Below are 20,985 nucleotides of genomic sequence, written 5' to 3'. Positions count from 1 at the left end.
GGCGCCTGGGTGGCTCAGTTGGTTAAGCGACTGCCTTCGGCTCAGGTCATGATCCTGGAGTCCCGGGATCGAGTCCCATATCGGGCTCCTTGCTCAGCAGGGGGTCTGCTTCTCCCTCTGACCCTCCCCCCTCTCATGTGCTCTCTCTCTCTCATTCTCTCTCTCAAATAAATAAATAAAATCTTTAAAAAAAAAAAAACTGATGAGCTATAAATCCAGTTGATAATTATTTAAAAGTCAAAGAGCTTTGAGAAAAATAACATCTAAAGTAAACAGAATGCCCACCGCCCCCCCCCCCATCCCCGACAAATCAGTACATAAACAGATACGGGAAGGCATAAACACAATTTCTAGATGTTCTTAATTCTAGCTTCATACATAACTGGCTTAACCAAAAGGCACATTCTCAAACTGTTTTCCAAATTAGTTTGGCTAAAGAGCCACTGTGCAGATAGAGAAAATAATAGTAAAATGGTTCTAAAACAGGTAAGACAAAGGAGGTCTCACTAAACACAATGTCTTCTTCAGAGCCCAGCTTAGCCACACTCCATATATTTTCTTCCTCTTCTGGCCAGGGAGCTGGGAAACAGTAAAGAGTAGGCAATGGGGCACAAGGGAGGTTTGTGAGGTAACCCCCAAGAACTGTGCCAGAGCAAGAAGCACAAAGATTACCTTATTGTCAAAAAGATCAGTCCATTTTGTAGTTTCCCAAAAAGTTTCCATCACAGAATCCAGAGTATTTTCTCTTTCCTCCTCTCTTCCTTCGGTGTCGCTTGAAACAGCCCCGTCTTGATCTTGTGCGTGAAGAAGATGGTCGGCCAGGGCACATCCTTTTCTACAAAGGGCATCCACGAGGGTAGATTTCTGTTTGTCCATATCACTGTGCGCCAAATCAAAAAACAATGCACAGATCAGTAAAATTCCTTAACAAGTATAGACTTGTCTGAAACTAATAAGCTCATGCATTCTTTGCGTCAGATTTACAATGCAGAAATATTATTATACATCAAATAAGATTCCTTATTTTTAATAAACATCAAAGAAGCCACTACATTGTACAAACGGATTAAATGAGTTAGGACAGCTGTCTTTGGTTGAAACAGAATACCATAAAGCAAAAGAAGTGAAAGGCTGTTCAGCTCTAAATTCCGCCAGCTTACATCAGAACAGCATCTTTTAGGTATTTAGATTTCTTGTAAATAGCAATCATCACACATTTATGCACCGAAGTACAGAAGTTCTTTCAGGGCTGAACTTAACTTTCATTTATAAATCGAGCACACACTGTAAAATGCTTCCTCTATGCCAGCAAACTGCTTTAGCACTTTCACATATTAATTCATTTACAGTCAAAACAATTCTAAAAGTAAGATACTATTAATTATCCCCATTTTGCAAAGGAGGAAACTGAGGCACACAGAGATTTGTTCAAGGTCCAACGGTTAGGAAGTAACAGATCCAGGACTTGAAGCTACTTAGAGTCTGCTTCTAGAATCCCTGCTCTTAATCACTACGGTAAAATTGCCTTGCTGTATAGGGCAGGCATCTGGGTTGTTCTGATGTATTCCAAGTGCCCAGACAATGCCTGGCATAGGACAGGACAGAAACTCCCAATAAATCATTGCTGAATGAAATACAGTAATGACCTACACTCCAGCGGATAGCGGTAGTCTTTAGGATACTTGCTTATCTGAGGCATTTTGTCCAACTCATATCCCACATGTGTGAAGACAATGAGGATTAAAAGTGCTGAGAAGGTGCCCACAGGGCACTCAGACATGGAAACAGACTGTCTAACAGTAAGAATGATTCTGAAGGACTCAGGAGTGGAATGTGCAACATATGAAATCTGCTGGCGCTACAAAATCAACAATTAGTACAAAAGATAATGAAAATGAGAAAACAACAACTTGTTACAACCCAACAAAGTTACCCATCTTAATACGTTTGCAACAGATAAAATTAGGCCAAAAAAGATGCCTAGGACTTTCAGCGAAGAGTTTCAAAGCTTAAAAGAACTAACTTTCACTCTTTTTGGGGAAACGTGTCAGGGAACTGCTTGGTTACTTTGGACTCAGGAACAAAAGGATTTCTGAGTTGAAGGACATGTACATAGCTTCTCATTTACTAAGCACCCCCCGCCCCCATCCCACCTTTTCGATGCCAGTCACCTTCTGAAATGTCTTACACCAGTATTTCATTTATGCTTTACAGGAGTCGGACACAATCATTGTCCCCATTTTGTGAAGAAGGGGGCCTTGGTACAGAACTGGATTGGCAAGGCGGGTTTGATCATCCATGGCAGTGCTGACTGATTGGTCCTAGCTGCCCAGAGAAGGGCTGGAAGGACGCAGAACTTAGGGGGTGACACAGGTGTGCTGTACATGCCAGTCCTCGATTAAACTACCTGCCAGACCCAATAACCCAATAACTCCACATATTTGGAATATTCCTTCCCTACCCTCACCTAACTCAGAACGGATCAGCTCAGATCAAATACTTTATCCACAAGGCTTTCTCCACTCCATTTCAAGTGAAATCAGCTCTCCTCCCTACAGGCTTTCACAGTTTAAAATATTCACTATAACTCTTAATCACATCCTAGCTAGTACCTTCACCTTCTGCATCAGAGGACTAATAAGATTGAAACACAGCTAGTCTTGGTCTGTGACTCACTTTAACCTGGAATTAAGAGTTTCCTCTGTGGACAGGAAGACGTAGGAAAGACAGGCCAAACTACCAGCAGGGCTAAATGGACCTTCATATTTAAGTTTTAAACATTATTTCCTAGACATGTGAGTCTGAAGAGACGACACCACTTTCACAAACTAAGAAATAACAAGATGCTAGAAGGGACGGGGGCAGCTCCTAGCAGAGGCCACAGTGAGGTCAAGGCAGCCTCAGAGGGGCCACGGTTTCCCGCAATGAGTTTCTCACGGGCGATCCAGCCCAGACTCCTCCTCCGGCAACAGGGTTAACATGGAATGGAATTCAGGAAGTAAGTGCAGTGTAGATTACTCCAGCCAGAAGCCAGGGGCCCCAGAGGGGACAGGAGACATCCGGATATGACCACTGGCTGAGGGGTGGACCCTGAAGACCAGGAGAAAAGGACTTGTCAGCGGAGGGCAGCTATGAAGGAAATGGAGGGGAGGATTCAGACCGAGACACAAAGGTCAGCCTCGGAGAGGAGTCCCTGCCCTCTCCGACACAGAAAGGAAGCATGAAGATGGGTAAGGTGGAGCTGATGCCCTATTTTTCTATGAGAAAGAAATGAGGCGTATGAATCTTCTCAAGATGGGCAGGAATGCAAGGGCTGCTTATCAAGAAATGGAAGACCTAGCTTGGGACAGACCCGGCGTGAATCTGGCTCTCCCGTTTCCAGCACTGGCACCCTAGGCCGGCCACGTATGCTCTGAGCCTGTTTGTTCTTCGGCAGATACAGGGTAAAAACGCCCGTGGTTGGCATGTTATTTAGAAGATTAAGTTTAAGTGAGATAATGTATTCAAAATATCTCAAATAATTCCTGGTACATAACTTGCACTTCACAGTCGGACAATGACAACACAGCCATGTTTGAGATTATTCCTTTAGAAGGTGGGGAAGGGTGCAGATCATGCCAACAACCTAATTTGAGTAACTTTTATTCTGCTTGAAAACTACCGCTTGTAGACTTATAAGAGCTGTAGTATTAGTATAAACAACATAATACCCAGAGTTCTAGCAGTTTAGAATCAAGAACTTCAGAGAGAAAGAAGTGATCTGACTGAAGCTGCAGGAATCACTGTAACAGCTCTAAGAGGAGGCGATATTTCTACCCTCACAGGTAATGACCTCCGGGTGAAAATAAACCAAAGTGAGGGAGGGAAAGCTGGTATCGGAAGAGCTCCCACAAAACGGTCCTGAGAATTCACGGAAGGTGGAGGCTCCGGAGGCTGAGGGGCCATCACACTCCACACGCTCAGGCGCCACCAAGCGACGCCTGTTTCACATGTTGCGCTGGGTTTCTTGAAGCTAAACCATTAACCCCCTTCCCTTCACCCCACGTGATACCGTTATACCAGTTCCTAACTCAAGTTGCTAGGTGACAGTTTCAACCTGACTTTATTTGTGTTACCAGGCATTACAAACTAAATCTGGGCTTTTCATGCTATTGGTCAATGAACATTTAGAAATTAATCTTTTTTGCCTTCTCCGTATGTCCAGTTCCCACAAATCCCCAAGTGGCGGGACTGTTTGATCACAGCTACTCAAGTCTCTCCACCACAACAGCACCTAACGGCAGAGAAAGCAAACCCCTTTTCTTTTGCTTAATCTCAAACGACTGAAGAAAACTATTATGAAATATCTAAGGGTGGACTATCCAAATACTGATTAACTCCAGGGACATAACAAATAGCAGAAAAGAAGAATATTCTCATTAATTTTAAAAAGTAACTAAGAAATGAGATGCAAGAAAGATTATTTACTGGTTAGGTACTTTTTTATAGTAGCTGCATCGGGCCTGGGGTCAGTCTTCATTGCCATATAAACTGCTAGGGCCGTTTGATCTATATGAGAAATAACAGCATCTGCAGCTTCAACAATTTCATTAAGTCTTTTCATCCGTTCCTAGGGAGGAAAAAAAAGAAATAAGGAATGGATGTATCAGCGAGTACACCAAAGTACCTTCATTTCTGTCGTCCTAACCGCGAGAGTCACAACTCCGGAGTGAGGGGGCTGGGCAGTCTCCTCGGAGCCCAGAGGGCTCTGTGCTGCCCGTGCTGTGATTTTGCCACGATGTCAGCATCGCGGACCTGAGCTCAGACAGGGAATACCCAAGACACATCCTCACTGCCGTTGGATGGTGAGGGTGGGCAAGATAAACGGTTCACAGAAACGTAGTGCTTTCTACCAAGGCAACTCCTTTTCTGGGCATCTTAGAAACACGACTGGCTAGGTTACTCCAGTTGCACACCACACGAAAACAGAATGGAAAAAAGCACCTGCTGATGAACATTCTTCCTAGTTTATTATTAAAACCACAAAGATGAGAGTAAACAAGAATAGACCCAACAGAGTCTAACTACAATCACCACGGTGCTCGTGGTGCTCTTAGTAATTTGCTCCTCTCGTGAGTCTTAGAGGTCTCCTTTCAACACCTTCAAGTTCACTCTGAACCCCGGATAATTTTTAATTGTTTATGGCTAGCACTTTCCTACTGGCAACATTAATCAACGAGAGCTGTTAAGACAGTCTGGAACGATGGCCAGTTCTTAAAAATTAGCATCAGTAACAAAGTTAATGCAAAGTAGGAGTTCTTTGTTTGCTGCAGGTGTTTAGATCTGCAGCAGGCCAGGACCCCTGCCCTGGAGGTGAATGTCAGAAAAGCAACCCTCAGGATATCTTACCTCCTAGTCTTCCCACTGACCAAAAATATGAGCGGGAATTCTACGCTGAACTCATAGTAATGGCTAAGTCCTGTAATTACCTTAATGAAAATAGTTAATATCTGAGAAACAAACTGAGGGTTCTAGAGGGGAAGGGGTGGGGGGATGGGTTAGCCGGGTGATGGGTATTAAAGAGGGCACGTATTGAATGGAGCAAACAATGAATCATGGAACACTACATCAAAAACTAATGATGTAATGTATGCCAATTAACATAACATAATTAAAATAAAAAAAGTTAACAGAACATGCAATTTGTAGAAACATGTTTTCATTTGGCAAGAACACAAGACAAATATAAGGCTGCATTTTTATTCAATGTATAAACTTTATCTAATGTTACAAACAAAATGAAATACTCATATTAAGAATGAACATGTCCAACCTTTTCAGCATCCAACTGATGAAGTCTTGCAACATACAGAGGAAGATAATTAGGATATGTTTCTTTCAATTCATTATAAATGTCACTAGAATCCAGCCTATGTATATAAGAAAGAGAGAAACATTATATTTTGTTTCTTTTAGAAAGAAAACAATTTCTGTCTTCCCTATTATTTAACACTGCTTTGAAGTTCCAGTCCATAACATAAGGCATCAATCTGAAACATAAGTATCATTACTGAGGATTATCATTATTTGCAGTAGTATAAATATGCTTAACCCAGAAAAACCAATTGTAAGAATCAAGATGTTTTCATACATGCTAGGTATAGATGTATAAAGAGGAGGAAAAAACATTCATATAGCAAGAAAGATGAAAAGATCTAGAAATGTCCAAAATGTATAAGAAAAATGTAAACTTTTCTGAAAAATCTGAAGTCTTGGATGAATGAAGAGACATTCTGCGTTCTTGAATGGGGAAGCTGAATAAAGCTGACTAAACGGGTGATGAGGAGCAGTAGTCTGGGGTCTTCCTGGCTTGCCTCGCCTGCCCTGAAACCACCACTCCCTGGGCTGGGCTGGGGGGGGCCCCAGTGTTCTCAGCAGCACCACACCTAAGGCAGGCCCTCTGTTCCGCGCCCCACCCCCGCCCCCCCACTGGCTCATCACTCCGCCTCAGCGCTTCTCCCAGGAGGAGAGTCCCCTGTCTGGGAGCCGAGGGGCGAGGGAGCCTGTATTCCTGGCTGCAAGTGGCCTGGATTCGAGGAGGCGTGTCCCTGAGCTGGCAGTGCGGAAGCAGGGAGTGGCCTGGGCTCAAGTACCACAGATTCTCACTTTTCTTCCCAAACTATAGATGTTCTTGAATAGGTGTTTCTTCATCCTTTGCTGTATGCCCTTACGATCATCTCCAGAGGTTTTAAAAGGCTGATTTTTAAAAAAGGATTTTCACTAGTTTCCGGGGGATTGGGTTCTTGGGACTCCTCACGCTTCTGTGCCAGAAGTCAATCTCTGCCGTTTCACTTTTGAAGGATTTACATTGCATTTTCAACTGTTTACAACATCTTACAATCAGCCAGAGACTGACTTACAGACTTTGACTTCTGGTGGAGACGCAGTCTAGTTTTTAAGTGGAAAGGTTAAGTCCGAATGTAGACAGACCCTGTAACCGGTTCAATCCCTGGGAATTATTTTCACGATATGATGACGTCTGTTCTCTAGAAGAGCTCAGGACTACAAGGATGCACACATGTTCAGCTAATGAGGACTCCCATAGAAAAGCAGTGGTCAGAGAAATACTGCATAACACAAATGGAAAAAGCAATCCATTTGACTAGAGAAAATACATTTCTACTATGTAAAAAGTAAGCTAAAAGTAAAAAAATAAGCTGGGGGAAAAATGTGTACAAGTACAGCAAAGCATTGATATCTTTTATGTTAAAAAGTTAAAAGAAAAATCTGCTGTCCCAATAGAAAAACAGTACAGAATATGTTCAACTGACAGCACCTATACCAAGAATGCAATGACAGCATTTAAAAACCCCAAATGCAACCAGCATTTCATAACTTAAGAAATGCAATTTAAGACCACGATAATGGCCTTTTCTTTTTTCGCCCTCTAGCAGCAAGGCTTTGTTTTCAATTCCACAGCGTAATAGGCTCCGCCATACACCACTAGAGGGAGTAGGAATTGTGACATTCCCTCTAGAAGGCAATCTGGCAAAACACTTATCTAGGTGATTTTTTAAGTGTTAATAATACGGATTCAGTAATTATACCTTTAAGATGCGATCTGATGGATATTTAAAGAAACTACATGTATAAAAATGTCCATCACGGCACCATAGAGAAAAGCTATAAATGTGGATGCCAAATAGAGTATTTAAGTGGGTTATATTTCTTCAACAAGACCGCATACCACATAGTCATTAAAATGGCATTTTAAAGGACTATTAAATGACCTAAGAAACACCCAAAATCAAATAGTAATTAGAAAACCAGGACACATCATTCACACTGCTACATGCATAACTACAGAGAAAATAATAATAGGACAATGATTACCTTTGGAGAGTAGGCAAAAAAGTGATTTTTATTTTTTTTCTTTTAATGCTTGTCAGTAAAATTCTCTTACAAGAACAAATCAGAATTAAGTGGTTAAAATAAAAGCCCCTGTAACCTTACCACCCAGTTAAACTTACTTTGTCATCCACTGAATTTTAAGATCTCGTAATGCTTCAGTGAACTCTTCTTTTAAATCTTTCTCTTTTTCTGAATCTTTTTCTTTATCTTTGCTGCCATTCTTAGTCTTTGTTGGCGGAGGTATTAGGTAGTAATGAACAGGGATCACATCCTATGAATGTGGAGAGAGTCTCAGATTAACAGGCTTAATTTTACGTATTTCAAAATCATCTTCAGTACCTGAGTATCTCAGAACACGGGCTGCCCTGAGTTGTACTACAACATATTCCAGATCCTAAGGGCCACAAAACATAAAAAAATCCCAATCTGTGATCAAAGGAATGTTCTTCCAAACTTTAAATTACTGATGCTTCTGAATCTCCTTTAAAATAAAGATGGAAGGGGCGCCTGGCTGGCTCAGTCGGTGGAGCATGCGACTCTTGATCTTGGGTTGTGAGTTCAAGCCCCACATTGGGTGTAGAGATTACTTAAAAATAAAATCTTAAAAAAGTTAAAATAGAGGAGGTAAGAACAAACTTTCCTCCATTTGAGGGTATTTGGTATTCTTAGTTTAACTTGACAGACTGGATTACGGAAAATGCTAATTACCAAAGTCTACTGAGCTTTCATATCTTCTACTTGAAAAGGGAAGGAAATAACTTACAATTTTTAAAAAGATCCTCTTTTCTACATAAATTTAAAGAGAAATCTCTTCATTCCATCAAGAGGACTTACTGAGGCCCTGTGACGTGCTAGGTAATGCTCTAAGAGGTGAAGGGCAAAGCAGACAAGGCCCTCTCTTGCCCCCCGGGAACATATCCTAGTGGGGGAAAACAGACAACATATAGGCAGTGAATCGTTTCAGAAGACACCACATGATATGGAAAAAATGAAACAGAACGCAGGGACAGAGAGCGGCTGCCCGGTGAGGTGGGGAACAACGCGGGCAAATGGTGCTGGGAAGCCACTCTGAACAGGGAATATCCCATCTAAGTGAACGAACCTCCATGGACCTAATTAACCAAACTGAGGTGAAGAAGAAGTGTCTGAAGACAGAAGACGGGCACATGCAAAGCCCGGAACTTGTGTACAGGGCAAGCGCAGCTGGAGACAGTGGACACGTGGGCAGCAACCACAGGGACTGGGGCTGATAGAAGGTAGTACCAAAATACAGATTTTATTCTAAATGCAACTGGAAGCCTACCAGGAGAGTTGTAGGGAAGGCAGTGAACACGATTCAAGATTTCTGCTTTTTGTTTCATAACTCTGGATCCTATATGGATGAAACATGTTCTTCCTACTATTTGGAGAATGGACGATAGAGGGCAGAAGTCGAGAAGGAAGAAGACGAGTTAGGAAGCGAGCCCAGACTCCCAGCACTGCTCTGATCTTTAGATCTGAAGAACAGGCTGTACAAGAGGAGGAAGTGGACGGATTTAGAAATCGTGACGGCAGAACCGACAGTACTTGCTGATGGTGTTTAAAATGAGGGGCTAAATAAAACTGGGCAGGACTGGGGGAGGGGAAGAGGAAGCCCAGGCCTTGATCCAAGGCATTCTGCGGTCTCAAAGATGCCCAGCAGTGAAGGAGACAGACGCCAGACGGGCTCCGCGGGCGAGCCAGTGGAAAGAAAGAGGAGCGGTCAACCAGTGGCAGTCGTGGAGGTGGTGCCAGGGAGAGGAGGGCGCGGCCACAGAACCGGGCAGCCGTGGCTGGTCCCCACGACAAGAGACGCAGTCTCCGTGCAGAGCGGGGGTGAGGGCTGACCGAGAAAGAGATGCAGAGAGAACAGGAAGTAAAGAAGCTTAGATAGTTCCTTTGAGAAGTTCTGCTTTGAAAAGAGCAGAGAAATGTGTAATTACATCTAATTACATCTATTTCCATCTATTCTGTTAAAGCACATAAGTCTCCACTTGCAAAAACTAACGCAGTATCTGGGAAATGAAATCCTGTTCAGACTCGCTAGATCTGGTCCTGGCACAGTAACCAGGTATCCTTAATTAAATTGTGAAGTCAATTTCACCAATTCTAGCTTTAAGTTTACATTAAAAATGCTAAATTAAAACCTTTTTTGTTTTAATCAACAAAATTTCTAAAATCGGGAAAAAAAATATGTACCAAGACTTTTACTCTCCTAATCTCAGTAATTTCAGAAAAAAACTTTACACAGGTTGAGACAAAAAAATAGTATTGTAAGCCCCCACCTTCCCCTAAATAGGATTTTTAGGTGTAAATACAGCGTACTTATGCACATGTTAACAATTTTCACAACTAAATTTTATTTTGGGGTAAAATTATAATAGTAAATATAAGGAACTACTGTTGCAGTAGTTCTAACAGCATTCCAACATAAAACAGTACCTACTACTTCAGTATGACTCCTTTAACACACATAAAACCACTCATGCGACATAACCACACAAATCCACTTTCAGCCATGTCAGTGCCATGCTCTGTCTGAGGCCAGGAGCCAGCGCCTGCAAGCCAAGGTCGCATGTGCAGTGTGGGACGGGGCAAAAGAAGCAGGGTTCTGCTTGGGCAAGCTCCTCAGGACCCTGCTACCCATCCTTCTTCCCTCCTCTTGAGTTCACTTTCCTAGGTGCTGGGGCGAAAAGCGTCTGCAAAATTGGGAGTTGCTAATTAACCACCAAGCTCTTATGGGAACAGATCATTTCCGTATCATCTGTACAGCACAGATAATATACTGAAGAACTCGAGGGGCAGAGACAGCCCCCAACATTTACCCTCTGTTCATGTAGTCCTGTACTTCCACAGCACTAAAACAGGGACGACACTTGCCTGGAGGAGGAAACTCGGCAGTCCATGCTGATTCTAACCTAACGTGAGCCTCCCTTAGTCCCCCCTTCCTCGACTGATTAGGGAGAGGGGCAACTTTCAGGATGGGAAGGAAGTCTCTGTTGTGAGGCAATTCCTCCACTGAAGCTCAAAGGTAAGGCATTTGCTATTATGTTTTAGTACAGAAGAGAGAAAACAGAATTGAATTTAAAATGAGCAATCCATTAAACTTAATTTATGATTAACAATAAACTCTAAGAAAGATCTATAAATAGAAAGAAACCCTGTACCATGGCAACCATAAACTGTCACTAAAAACTAAAAGCACAAGAGACAGGGAGAGTTTGTGATGAATGACCTTGTGTGTGCGGGGGCGGGGGGGTCAAGGTTTTGTGATCAGCATTTTGTATTTAATATATAAAATATGATATATTTAAATATATCAAATCAGCAATTATAAGTGTTACTATAATCCTAACAAAATATTTCAGGACAGTAATTTTTTATTATTAAAAATTACAAACATGGTAGTTTTAATTCCTAATCAAAAGAAAAATGGAGTTATTTTTTGTTTTATCATGTTCACCAGTTCTTTTTGTATTTTTTCAACTTGCTTCTTGAGGACTTAGTATAGGGTCAATTTAATAGAAATCATTTTGTACCATTAAGTCTTGAGAAACTTTGATTACGATTTAAAAAGATAGTCAACAGCAATCTTCAGAGCAGAAATGCTGAAGTTCTTTAGAGTAGCTACTTAAGAGTAAGTTTTCTAAAAAATCATATTATTTCTGCTAGTCACCGAGTATTCTGACAGTGTTTGGACAATATCCTTGAAAGTCAAATCTACCTGCAAAACTCATAATTATTCTTTGGATAACGTAACATACCGCCATTTAAATTTTGGTTCAAAAATTACAATTTCCCTAAATTCAAAACTTTAATACCTTTACACAAACTAAAATAGTTATTTTAAAGATTAAAATCATACTGGAATGCTATTTATCATGTTAAAAGTAACTATACTCCTTCATATGACGATGAACTTAAAAAATGTAACCTGCATTTGCCAAATCGAAAGTCACTGAGACCCAAAGGACAAATCCATTGAGGATTATGCACCAAAAGCTAGTTGGTATTTTGTTCTGACAATAAATTAATATATAGATCTTTCTGGTAATGAGACTATAAAGCAGGGAGAACTGGGAAGAGGTAACTGTAGTTGCCCAAGTTCTTTATATATAAAGCTTTCCTAACCATCAAGTAATAATAACCTTCCTATTCACTTAATAGTTTCCTATCTTATACAATCTGATCCAAACAAAATCCACAAAAACTCCCAAAAGGTCAACCAAAATATACAACAGGAAGAAAAAGCCCCAGCTATGCTTTTGTGATAAGCACCTTTTATTTTTAATGGGCTCCTAGAAGACCTTTTCCTCATTTTCTAAAGCAGTGGCTTTCAAGCTATTTTCAGGATGACCCAAAGATAAACAATCTATAAATAAACAGAAATTTGTTTTATGAGTCTGATGAATGACATTTCCTACTTTATTGTTTTCATGTTAAAGCTGGTTATATTTCATGAATGTACACGGCCCACAAATGGGTCACAACGCTCAGCTGAGAAACACTGGCCTACGGTGAAGTAGATATTCCTTTAACTGGAGAGATGACTCCCAGTGCGGCATTTCGCTTGAACAAAGTGTTTACCGCTATGTGACAATATAAAATTACAGAAGTCTTTTAAATAAAGGAACTTCATCTGTTCTAAAATGGTGATCCCCAGTTTCACATCATTGTGAATTAAGAAACAGAGTTATCTCTTATTTATACTTCAAAATACAAATTCTCCTTGCAAAGCTTCCTGCCTGCAGAGGAGATCACTAACATGCTAAACGATGCCAGAGAGTGGAGTCTGTCTATCTCTTTCACTAAGTGCACTCGAAGTACAATTCTACTTTTTTTTTTGTTAAATTTGGCTCTAGCAGTCAATCAGAGATTGTCTAATAAGTTGTAGGAAGTTATGTTCTCAGTGTCAACTTTAACCCGGGGTGGACAGTCCTTGTGCCTGGGCCCCCGGCCACTGCTCTGTCTCTGCTCCCCCAGCACCACGACACAGAGCAGGGAATAAACTTTTTTTTCAAATTCCTTAGTAATATTTTAATAATCAAATCATCCAACTTAAGAATGTTTTTAGACTTTAAAAAGAATTGTTTTGGCTTATATAGCTAAGACAAAAAATTACATTCATTTCTCTGTAGGATTTTAGATATGCAAAATTTCAAATATTACTATTTGGTATCATATCTGTGGCTAAGAGATGAAAAGCAATAATTTTTTTTTCTAGACACATGTAAAACAGGGGTCTTCCAGCGATTTATGGCAGGAAAAAAACGCTTCAGGAAAGCAGTATGTCAACACTGACAAGCTATAAGCACTATACTGCAGAACTTAAAGAAAGGAAACTAAGGGAGAGATTTTTAAAAAAAGATTTATAATAGGTGACAGAAAAAAAAAAAGTTTAACTAATATGCAAATAAGGCTTTAAGACATCTTTTTTAAGAACTGACAATCAGTACCTTTTTAAATTTTCCTTGTCGTTTTGCTGCAGACTGCCCCTGGGAGTTAGAAGGACATTCTGTAAGAAAACATGCACAATCTACACAGGATGGAGACACCACCTCTGTCTAATTGTCTTCCAGTTTACGTCACACCTGCGTGTGTCTCCGTACTTAGAAGGGTCAGGTCTACGATCAAAATGGCAGGCTTTTAAAGAAAGCAACACTGCCACTTTCACTTTAATAAAAATGCAATCAAATAGGTTATTCCTAAGGGCAAATGTTTTTCAACTCCGTATTTGAAAACTGAGTACAGTAAAATCTATTAGTTATCAAAACACTTTTAAAAACATTAAATTTAGCTGACAGTCTAGAGTCGGATTTCAAGGACGTCACAACAATCACATACACCCAGGCATCATCATTCAAGGTGACCGTGAGAGGCAGAAGTAAAACAACACTCACCTTCCCAACTACCAAACCGGTGAGAAATGCAAAACTACGAGATAAGATTAAACAAACAAGGTGCTGGCAAGTATAATTAACTCTATGCCTTTAGGTTTTTGCTCTCTCTCAAGAAAATCTATCCCATAAGTAATTACCTGGTAAGTAGTAACTCCAGTTAATCCCATACTTTTATAATTTATGCCTCTGAAAGAAGTAACTATCTCTGAATGGCTAAAAGTGCAGTTTTAATAACAATGCTTTTCTGTCATATCAATCCAAGGAAGCAGACACCTGAGAAGAGTTATCTGGGTGAGAATCCCATCTCCCCATCTAGGGAGCCCCACAGTTGGAAGCAGCCCTGCTGCCCAGGAAGTGAAGCCTACAAAAAAAGACTAGGACTTCTTAAATCAGCGCATCTATGAATTCCAGTATCAGTGACTACTGATTCACTTCAAATGATACTAAAGTGTATATATAAATAAGTACAGTTGACCCCTGGACAACACGGGGGCTGGGGACACTACTTCACCCCCCAGCTGAAATTCCTTGTATAGACTCCCCCAAAACTTAATTACAAACAGCCTACTGTTGACTGGAAGCCTTAATGATAACATAAACAATCAAATAACATATTATTTTGTATATATTCTTATGTTAACGTAAGCTAGAGAAAATGTTATTGAGAAAATCACAAGGAAGAGAAAATATATTTATAGCACTGTACTATATTTACTGGGAAAAAAAACCCCACATATAAGTTGACCGCGCAGTTCAAACCCATGTTGTTCATGGGTCAACTGCAGTATCGACTGAAATGAGACTCAAGAAATGTCAGGGCAAACGATTTTTTCAAAGCACAGAATTCCTAAGTTATGCCTCTAAGACACCAGTAAGTGACTTCTGGTTCAACAGTGGCAAGAAGTAAGTACACTTGTTAAGATGCAAGAAATCCATTCAACTTGGTAATGGCATTTATGATTCCAGCATCAGGTAGTAGACCACTATGTAAGAACTGATGCTGAGGAGAAATGCAAAACTGTAAGAATGACAACTTTACTGGCATTGAACTAATATGATGACAGAAGGTGACAGATCCACATAAACACTATTCTCATAATAAATATATAATGAAAAGAGATGGAAAAGTTAAAATAGGTACCTATCCAGTTGTAATGTTTATCTCTACAATGTAAAAACCAGAAACATGTTTTTAATAGCATGATTTTAAAACTATAAAATAAAAGGCAATGCCAAAAGAAATACTCATAATTATCTACACAATTATGCAAAATTCCAACAAGAGAAAGGTCTGTACAAGTGAGGAAAAATACTGCTCGTTAGAAATGATATGACTAGTTTTCTAGAAGTAACCCAAGAAGACCTGACTTATTTTTATATCCACAATATTATGTTGGTTAAAATCCTATAAAATGTTCTAATTTTAAACATCCCATTCACTTAAGCCAAGTTTAATCTGGACCTACATGTTTCAAGGGAAGTTCAAGTATATTAGTCATGCAAGGTAGGACCAGTTCAGGGCCAAGTACTTAGGTCTGGGAAAAAAGAATACTAAATATTTTAAAATACAATCAAATCTTAATTGACCTTTACTGGTAATTTGGGAAAAAACTACTCAATTTTTTTCCCCCAGGGAGAACTTCTCTTTTACCCATTCTAAAGGGTTAGATTAATTCCCATCTTTTAAAGGAATGGAAATTTTGGAATAGGTAATTACAGTGTTTAAAAAAAAAAAAAAAAAAAAGGAGGGGCGCCTGGGTGGCTCAGTCGTTAAGCATCCGCCTTCGGCTCAGGTCATGATCCCAGGGTCCTGGGATCGAGCCCCGCACTGGGTTCCCTGCTCCACGGGAAGCCTGCTTCTCCCTCTCCCACTCCCCCTGCTTGCGTTCCCTCTCTTGGTTAAATAAATAAAATCTTTGGGGAAAAAAAAAAAGGATACTTACAGCTTTCTTCCCAAGTTCAGTCTTTGATAATGTTAAGGATCCTGCAAGGTAGCATCCAGGTCCTGCCCCTTTAGGTATTCTAGTAAGAAAGTTCAAAAGAGAAAAAAAGGAACTAAAGAGAAACTCTCAGAAAGAAAATCAAGGGGCAAAACATCAAAACAATCGCATTCTGAAATAATTCCCACAGCTCAGATTTCCAAAATCAAAGGGAGAAATAATCTTAGTCTAAAATGGTAAGTGACAACATACCATAAATTTAGCCCAATGTAATGATCTCACATGAAAAGATTACAGTATTTAAGATACACATTAAGTGTAAGCAACACTGTCACTTACTTGTCATCAGGTAAGGAGGTAACAAAGAATGGTTGGTTATATTTGGGTGGTAATGTCAAATTACTTGATTTCTTCTTTCCTAGAAGTGCAAGGCTATGATTTTCATGAATATCTAAGCTCAAGGTATTAGACAACCTATGAGAAACAATGAATGGGAGATCTTTAAGACGTTCCAAATCGCTGATCTGCTCATGACGAATCTGTAGTCGAATTGTATAATCTCCTTTCTCCAGTTTCAAAGAATACTAAAAAAGACAAAGAACATTTGGAAAAAGGAAAGTTTAGCCAAGTCAACAGAAATTATAGTAAGAGGATAAAGAGGAACAGTTACTACATACAGAGTGCTTACACTGTGTGAGGAAGAGTGCATGCGAGTGTGCGCGCCTACACACAAGGACCTGAGGGTGCAGGTGAGGAAGCAGGGCCAGGAACATCCCGTGAATTGTCCAAGGCCACGTGCAGAGTAAAGGATAAGGGAGCTGAAGGCAGGTATGGCTCCAGAGCCCTCAATTTCCCACAATAAGCTTTGCCCATACTCTCAGCTAAATCTGTATCTGCTCAAGACTGATAAAAGCAATGATCTTCTAGTTCATGAGTCTTTAGAAACATGTATAAACCACCACCAAAACTAGCAAAATTGAGGTGCCATATAATATCCAAGACAAATATACACACACACGTGTATACACAACTGGTAATCTTTATGTTATAACCAAAATGCCACACCTCTTTATCACAGGAAAAATAGGGAGCCAGCAGAGACAAATCCACTCTGCTCCACCTAGTTAACCTGCTCAGGAGCATGGCACGCTGTATTCTGCATCAGCAGTATCTTCTGAGATTTTAAAAGCCACAAAGTAATGGCACTGCAATAATCCAGTCTGTACTGAGGAGATGTGACTTGGCTTGCTTTGAGGAAAAAAAAGAAATCATTCTCTGACTAGTTAACTGAAAAAAACCTGATAAATTATTTTCATTATTTGGCATAGTATTATAGATGTTTACAGGAAATACCTCATTTCTTTGTAACAATATTTTATTCAGGGATAAAATTTCTATAAACTACTGATTAAGGGGCACCTGGGTGGCTCAGTCGGTTGAGCTTCTGCCTTCGGCTCACGTCATGATCCCAAGGTCCTGGGATGAAGCCCTGCTCAGTGGGGAGTCTGCTTTTCCCTCTTCCTCTCCCCCACTGCTTGTGCTCTCTCTCTCACTCACTCTAATAAATAAAATCTTAAAAACAAACAAACAAAAAAAACCTATATGATTAAGTTTTTCTCCCTTTAATACAACAGTGCCAAGCACAGTGATTGGCATACACTGTGTTGAGTACACAGCTGTCTCAGGAAGAAATAAATCTGAAAGTTCTAATAAACACTTGGCACTGCTATATAGTGCTTTTCATCCAGTTCAGACCCGGGATCATTTCAAGGTGCTCATATTATCTTAGATGATTTGCTCCCAGCCATCAGATGTGTGGAAGCAGTGGGCAGGAAGAAGAAATAATTAAAATAAAAAGCTACACTTAGGGGTGCCTGGGTGGCGCAGTCGGTGAGCATCCGACACTTGGTTTCAGCTTGGGCCTGATCTCGGGGTCATGAGATCGAGCCCTGTGTTGGGCTCTGTGCTCAGCGTGTGGTTTGCTTGGGTTTCTCTCTCCCTCTGCTCCCTCCCCTTCAAATAAATCTTTAAAAAAAAAAAAAAAGGCTACGCTGGCTAGTGTTCGCAAGCATCATCCATGCCCTCCTCTATCCCAAAACTTGATTTAGCAGATCTACATGGCTGAGAGGCTGTCATAGTCTGTTTTATAATAAGACAACTAACTGAGCTTCTAGTGGTATGTCAAAGAACTAAATACAAAACTATAGCGTTAAAAAAACTCCAAACAAACCCAGAAAAACAAAAATTACCATAAATAGCAAATCAGAGATTCATTAGTTCAGGAAACAGCCTCAGTTAATTCTAAAAATCACTGCCAATTTTATACCTGATGTGGATAGGCATCTCCTGAACCCATTTGTCTTTTGTTCTGGTCAAATATAATCCACAGTTGGCTGTCAAATTCTGATTCATATAATAGTTCACAAAGTAGTGGGCAGCTTGGAGTTACTTCCCCACTCTTGGGCTATAAAAAAAAGAATAATTACTTGATATAATTTATATGATTTCTAATGCAGATTTGTAATACTGCTGTTGATGAGATTTTTACATTACAAGTATTAAAAATATTTTCCTCTGGTAACCAATTTTAAAAATGCAGAACATCCAATATTTTGGCACTAATTAAAGGTATTTTTCTTTAACAAGTTTTTAAAAATACAAACCTAGCTATTTGTAAGCATTAATGAATACTATATATTCTTCAGTACCTCTAAGTACTTTATAAAACTGAAATTTGACAATCATTGAAATCAATCATCTCCTGAACATTAAAACCAAATTCATATTATGCTTCAATAAGAGTTTCGCTGAAATCTTACTGATCCTACATAAACTCTTAAGATTCTATATTTACAGTAGTCTCAACTACCTTTACTGCTCATTCAACCCAAGAGGTATTCTGACTTCTCATTGTTTTAACGCCTGCTTCAGAGAAAAGCAATCAGACCCGCTCTCATAATCAGACAGCATCTGGCGCTGATGAGACCTCTAACCACTGAACAGGTATCAATGAATACAGAAACTATGGCTCAAAGGCCAGGTCACCACTAAATTAGTTTATGACTTCAGACCCAAATAGTACTTGGACCATCAGAGATTATAATTTCCCAAAGAATAATTTCAAATTAACCAGTGTTAATTATTTGACTCTATTTTCATACATATACACACACACATCTATACTAAACTGCTTGTCTTTCTGTTTTTGACTTTATGATTCATGAACAAAAAAGTTCATTTTGAGGTTATACTTTAAACACTTACCTGATGAAAGTTATAAGTCAGGATCATCTCATAAAGCTGACGATTATTTGGCAAAACATCTCGTGATCCTAAAGGTTTTGTTTTTGCACTCAGTGGGCTGTAATTAGACAAATGCGTAAGTAATTTGATTCAGGAGTTCATCTACTGAGAGAAAGGAAACTATAACCAAAAAAATCTATTACACAGTACAATAAAAGTGACAATAAGCATTCCTAAACTCTGTCCTTCTCAGTATATTTTATAATATTTTAATCATCAGCTTATAGAGTTCTTTACTGACTGAACCTTAGCAATACATAGTGTTTAAAATTTGCAATATTATGGAAACATTTTCAAACATAAACAAATAGTTCTTAACATAATCAGATCCCAATATTAGGGCAATAACTGCTAACAGTGTTAAGGACGGACAGCTTTTGACGTGCGCCCTCCTGTCCACAAACTGCAGATGGCAACGCACATGTCACAGGAGGGGTCCTGTAGGTGCCACACTGAGAGCTTCATCACATATATGTTACTTAAGGCTCGAAGCTACTGCTGGGGCTGCCTCTTAAGAGAGCTGCCAGGATTCCTAGGCTGCGAAGTCAGAAACTGCATTTTCATCTCCAGCACTCAGATGATTTAAAAAGATGACTCTTTTCAAAGAGTGCAAGAGATGTCCCCACTCCCACCATGCCAATGCTCAACACCTGTAGCCCTGAAACACTAAATGATACCGGAGGGTCTGGACCCAGCTCTTCAAAGTTATGCAGGGAGCCAGATCTTCATACTTCAAGGAGGACTGAACATCAAAACGATTGATTCCTTCCGACGCATGCTACAAAGAATATTTATCAAATTAGGTTCTCAAGCTTTATTGATAATAAACCGTATTTTTAAACATTTGGACCTAAAATAAACTTGTCTAATGCAAAGTTTATAAGCATCCATGAACAAAGACGACTGTTATTTTCAGAACCACAAGTAATCTGCCCATTAACATTTAAATCCAACCAGTGAATTATTTCTCAATAACACAAATAACTGACATTAAAAATGATGGAAATGTGGAACTTACAATGTTTAACTGAGGAGCAGTACACACTATTCCATGGAAAGAAATGGTATAATCAATATTGACATCACTAAGACTTGCCCACCAACGAGCAATGCAAAACTCAATTGCTTTCCCACCCTGTAAAGAACAATAAAAATCACAAATGTGTAAATCCCTTTTCTCCTTTTCTTTCAAATTACTGAATATAAATAGTGTTTTAAAGCAATTCTAGCTTTTTGTACAGCCGTGTGTGGAGTTACAAAATTACAGTTGCAAAGACAGAGTACAGGCGTTTAAACACACAGTTATCTACTCAGACTCCTACGGTGCTTGTCATAGAAGATCGGAGGCAGCTTTTGGGAGCACACACAACAAAATAATAGTGAAAACAAACTGGAATAAAAACTTCAGACCAAAGGAAAAATGGCAAGAACAATGATAAGAAAAGGCGTGGGACAGCTCTGTAAGGCAGAGTCAATACCCGCAGCGGAGTTTCAGGCTCAGAGCTGCCTGGCCATCAAAGCAAAATGAAATTATGGTCACTTACATCTTTCTCCCTCTTAAAAAAAAATTAAAAACAAAAACCATTTTTAGTGCTGAGTTTTAAATTAGGTTTTCTAGTAACCAGTACGTTACGAAGTCTGCGGGTGGGTCAGAGGACACTAGCACAGACAAGAGCACCAGCCGGCATCGGAGACCTAAGAGACCCAGGAAGGCCGCTATCACCGCGTGAACACACGAGGCAGCAGGCTTAAGAAAGAGCATCAGTCCGCTCGGCTTCTGTGGAGGAAGAACCACAGCCCAGGGAGGGTGGGGACCTGCCACACGGAGGTCATTCCGGTGGAAAGCAGCAGCGGCCTCACCTACACGGCAAAACAGCCTCCTGCAGTCTTCACGGCTGGGCATTAATAAAATAACAAGTAGAAAAATCTTAAAT

At 39.9% G+C, this 20,985-nt stretch overlaps 1 protein-coding gene across 1 annotated transcript in view; it reads right to left on the bottom strand.

Moving 5' to 3' along the window:
- The window catches only part of TPP2 (tripeptidyl peptidase 2), a 68,301-nt gene that overhangs the window by 4,750 nt on the left and 42,566 nt on the right, over positions 1-20,985 (bottom strand). Inside the window, exons 18-28 of the mRNA XM_081815513.1 lie at positions 20,070-20,186; positions 19,729-19,829; positions 19,013-19,109; positions 18,075-18,212; positions 16,088-16,332; positions 15,752-15,830; positions 13,365-13,403; positions 8,010-8,161; positions 5,813-5,909; positions 4,479-4,609; positions 673-880 (exon numbers count right to left, since the gene is read on the bottom strand). Of these exons, the coding sequence (XP_081671639.1) occupies positions 673-880; positions 4,479-4,609; positions 5,813-5,909; positions 8,010-8,161; positions 13,365-13,403; positions 15,752-15,830; positions 16,088-16,332; positions 18,075-18,212; positions 19,013-19,109; positions 19,729-19,829; positions 20,070-20,186 (1,404 nt within the window). The remainder of the gene's footprint in view (positions 1-672; positions 881-4,478; positions 4,610-5,812; positions 5,910-8,009; positions 8,162-13,364; positions 13,404-15,751; positions 15,831-16,087; positions 16,333-18,074; positions 18,213-19,012; positions 19,110-19,728; positions 19,830-20,069; positions 20,187-20,985) is intronic.

The sequence above is a fragment of the Leptonychotes weddellii genome, chromosome 3 (assembly GCF_054177405.1).
Source record: "Leptonychotes weddellii isolate Sample4059 chromosome 3, ASM5417740v2, whole genome shotgun sequence".
NCBI lineage: Eukaryota > Metazoa > Chordata > Mammalia > Carnivora > Phocidae > Leptonychotes > Leptonychotes weddellii.
Note: the sequence above shows the minus strand (reverse complement) of the source record. Positions and strands in the feature narration are given on the sequence as shown.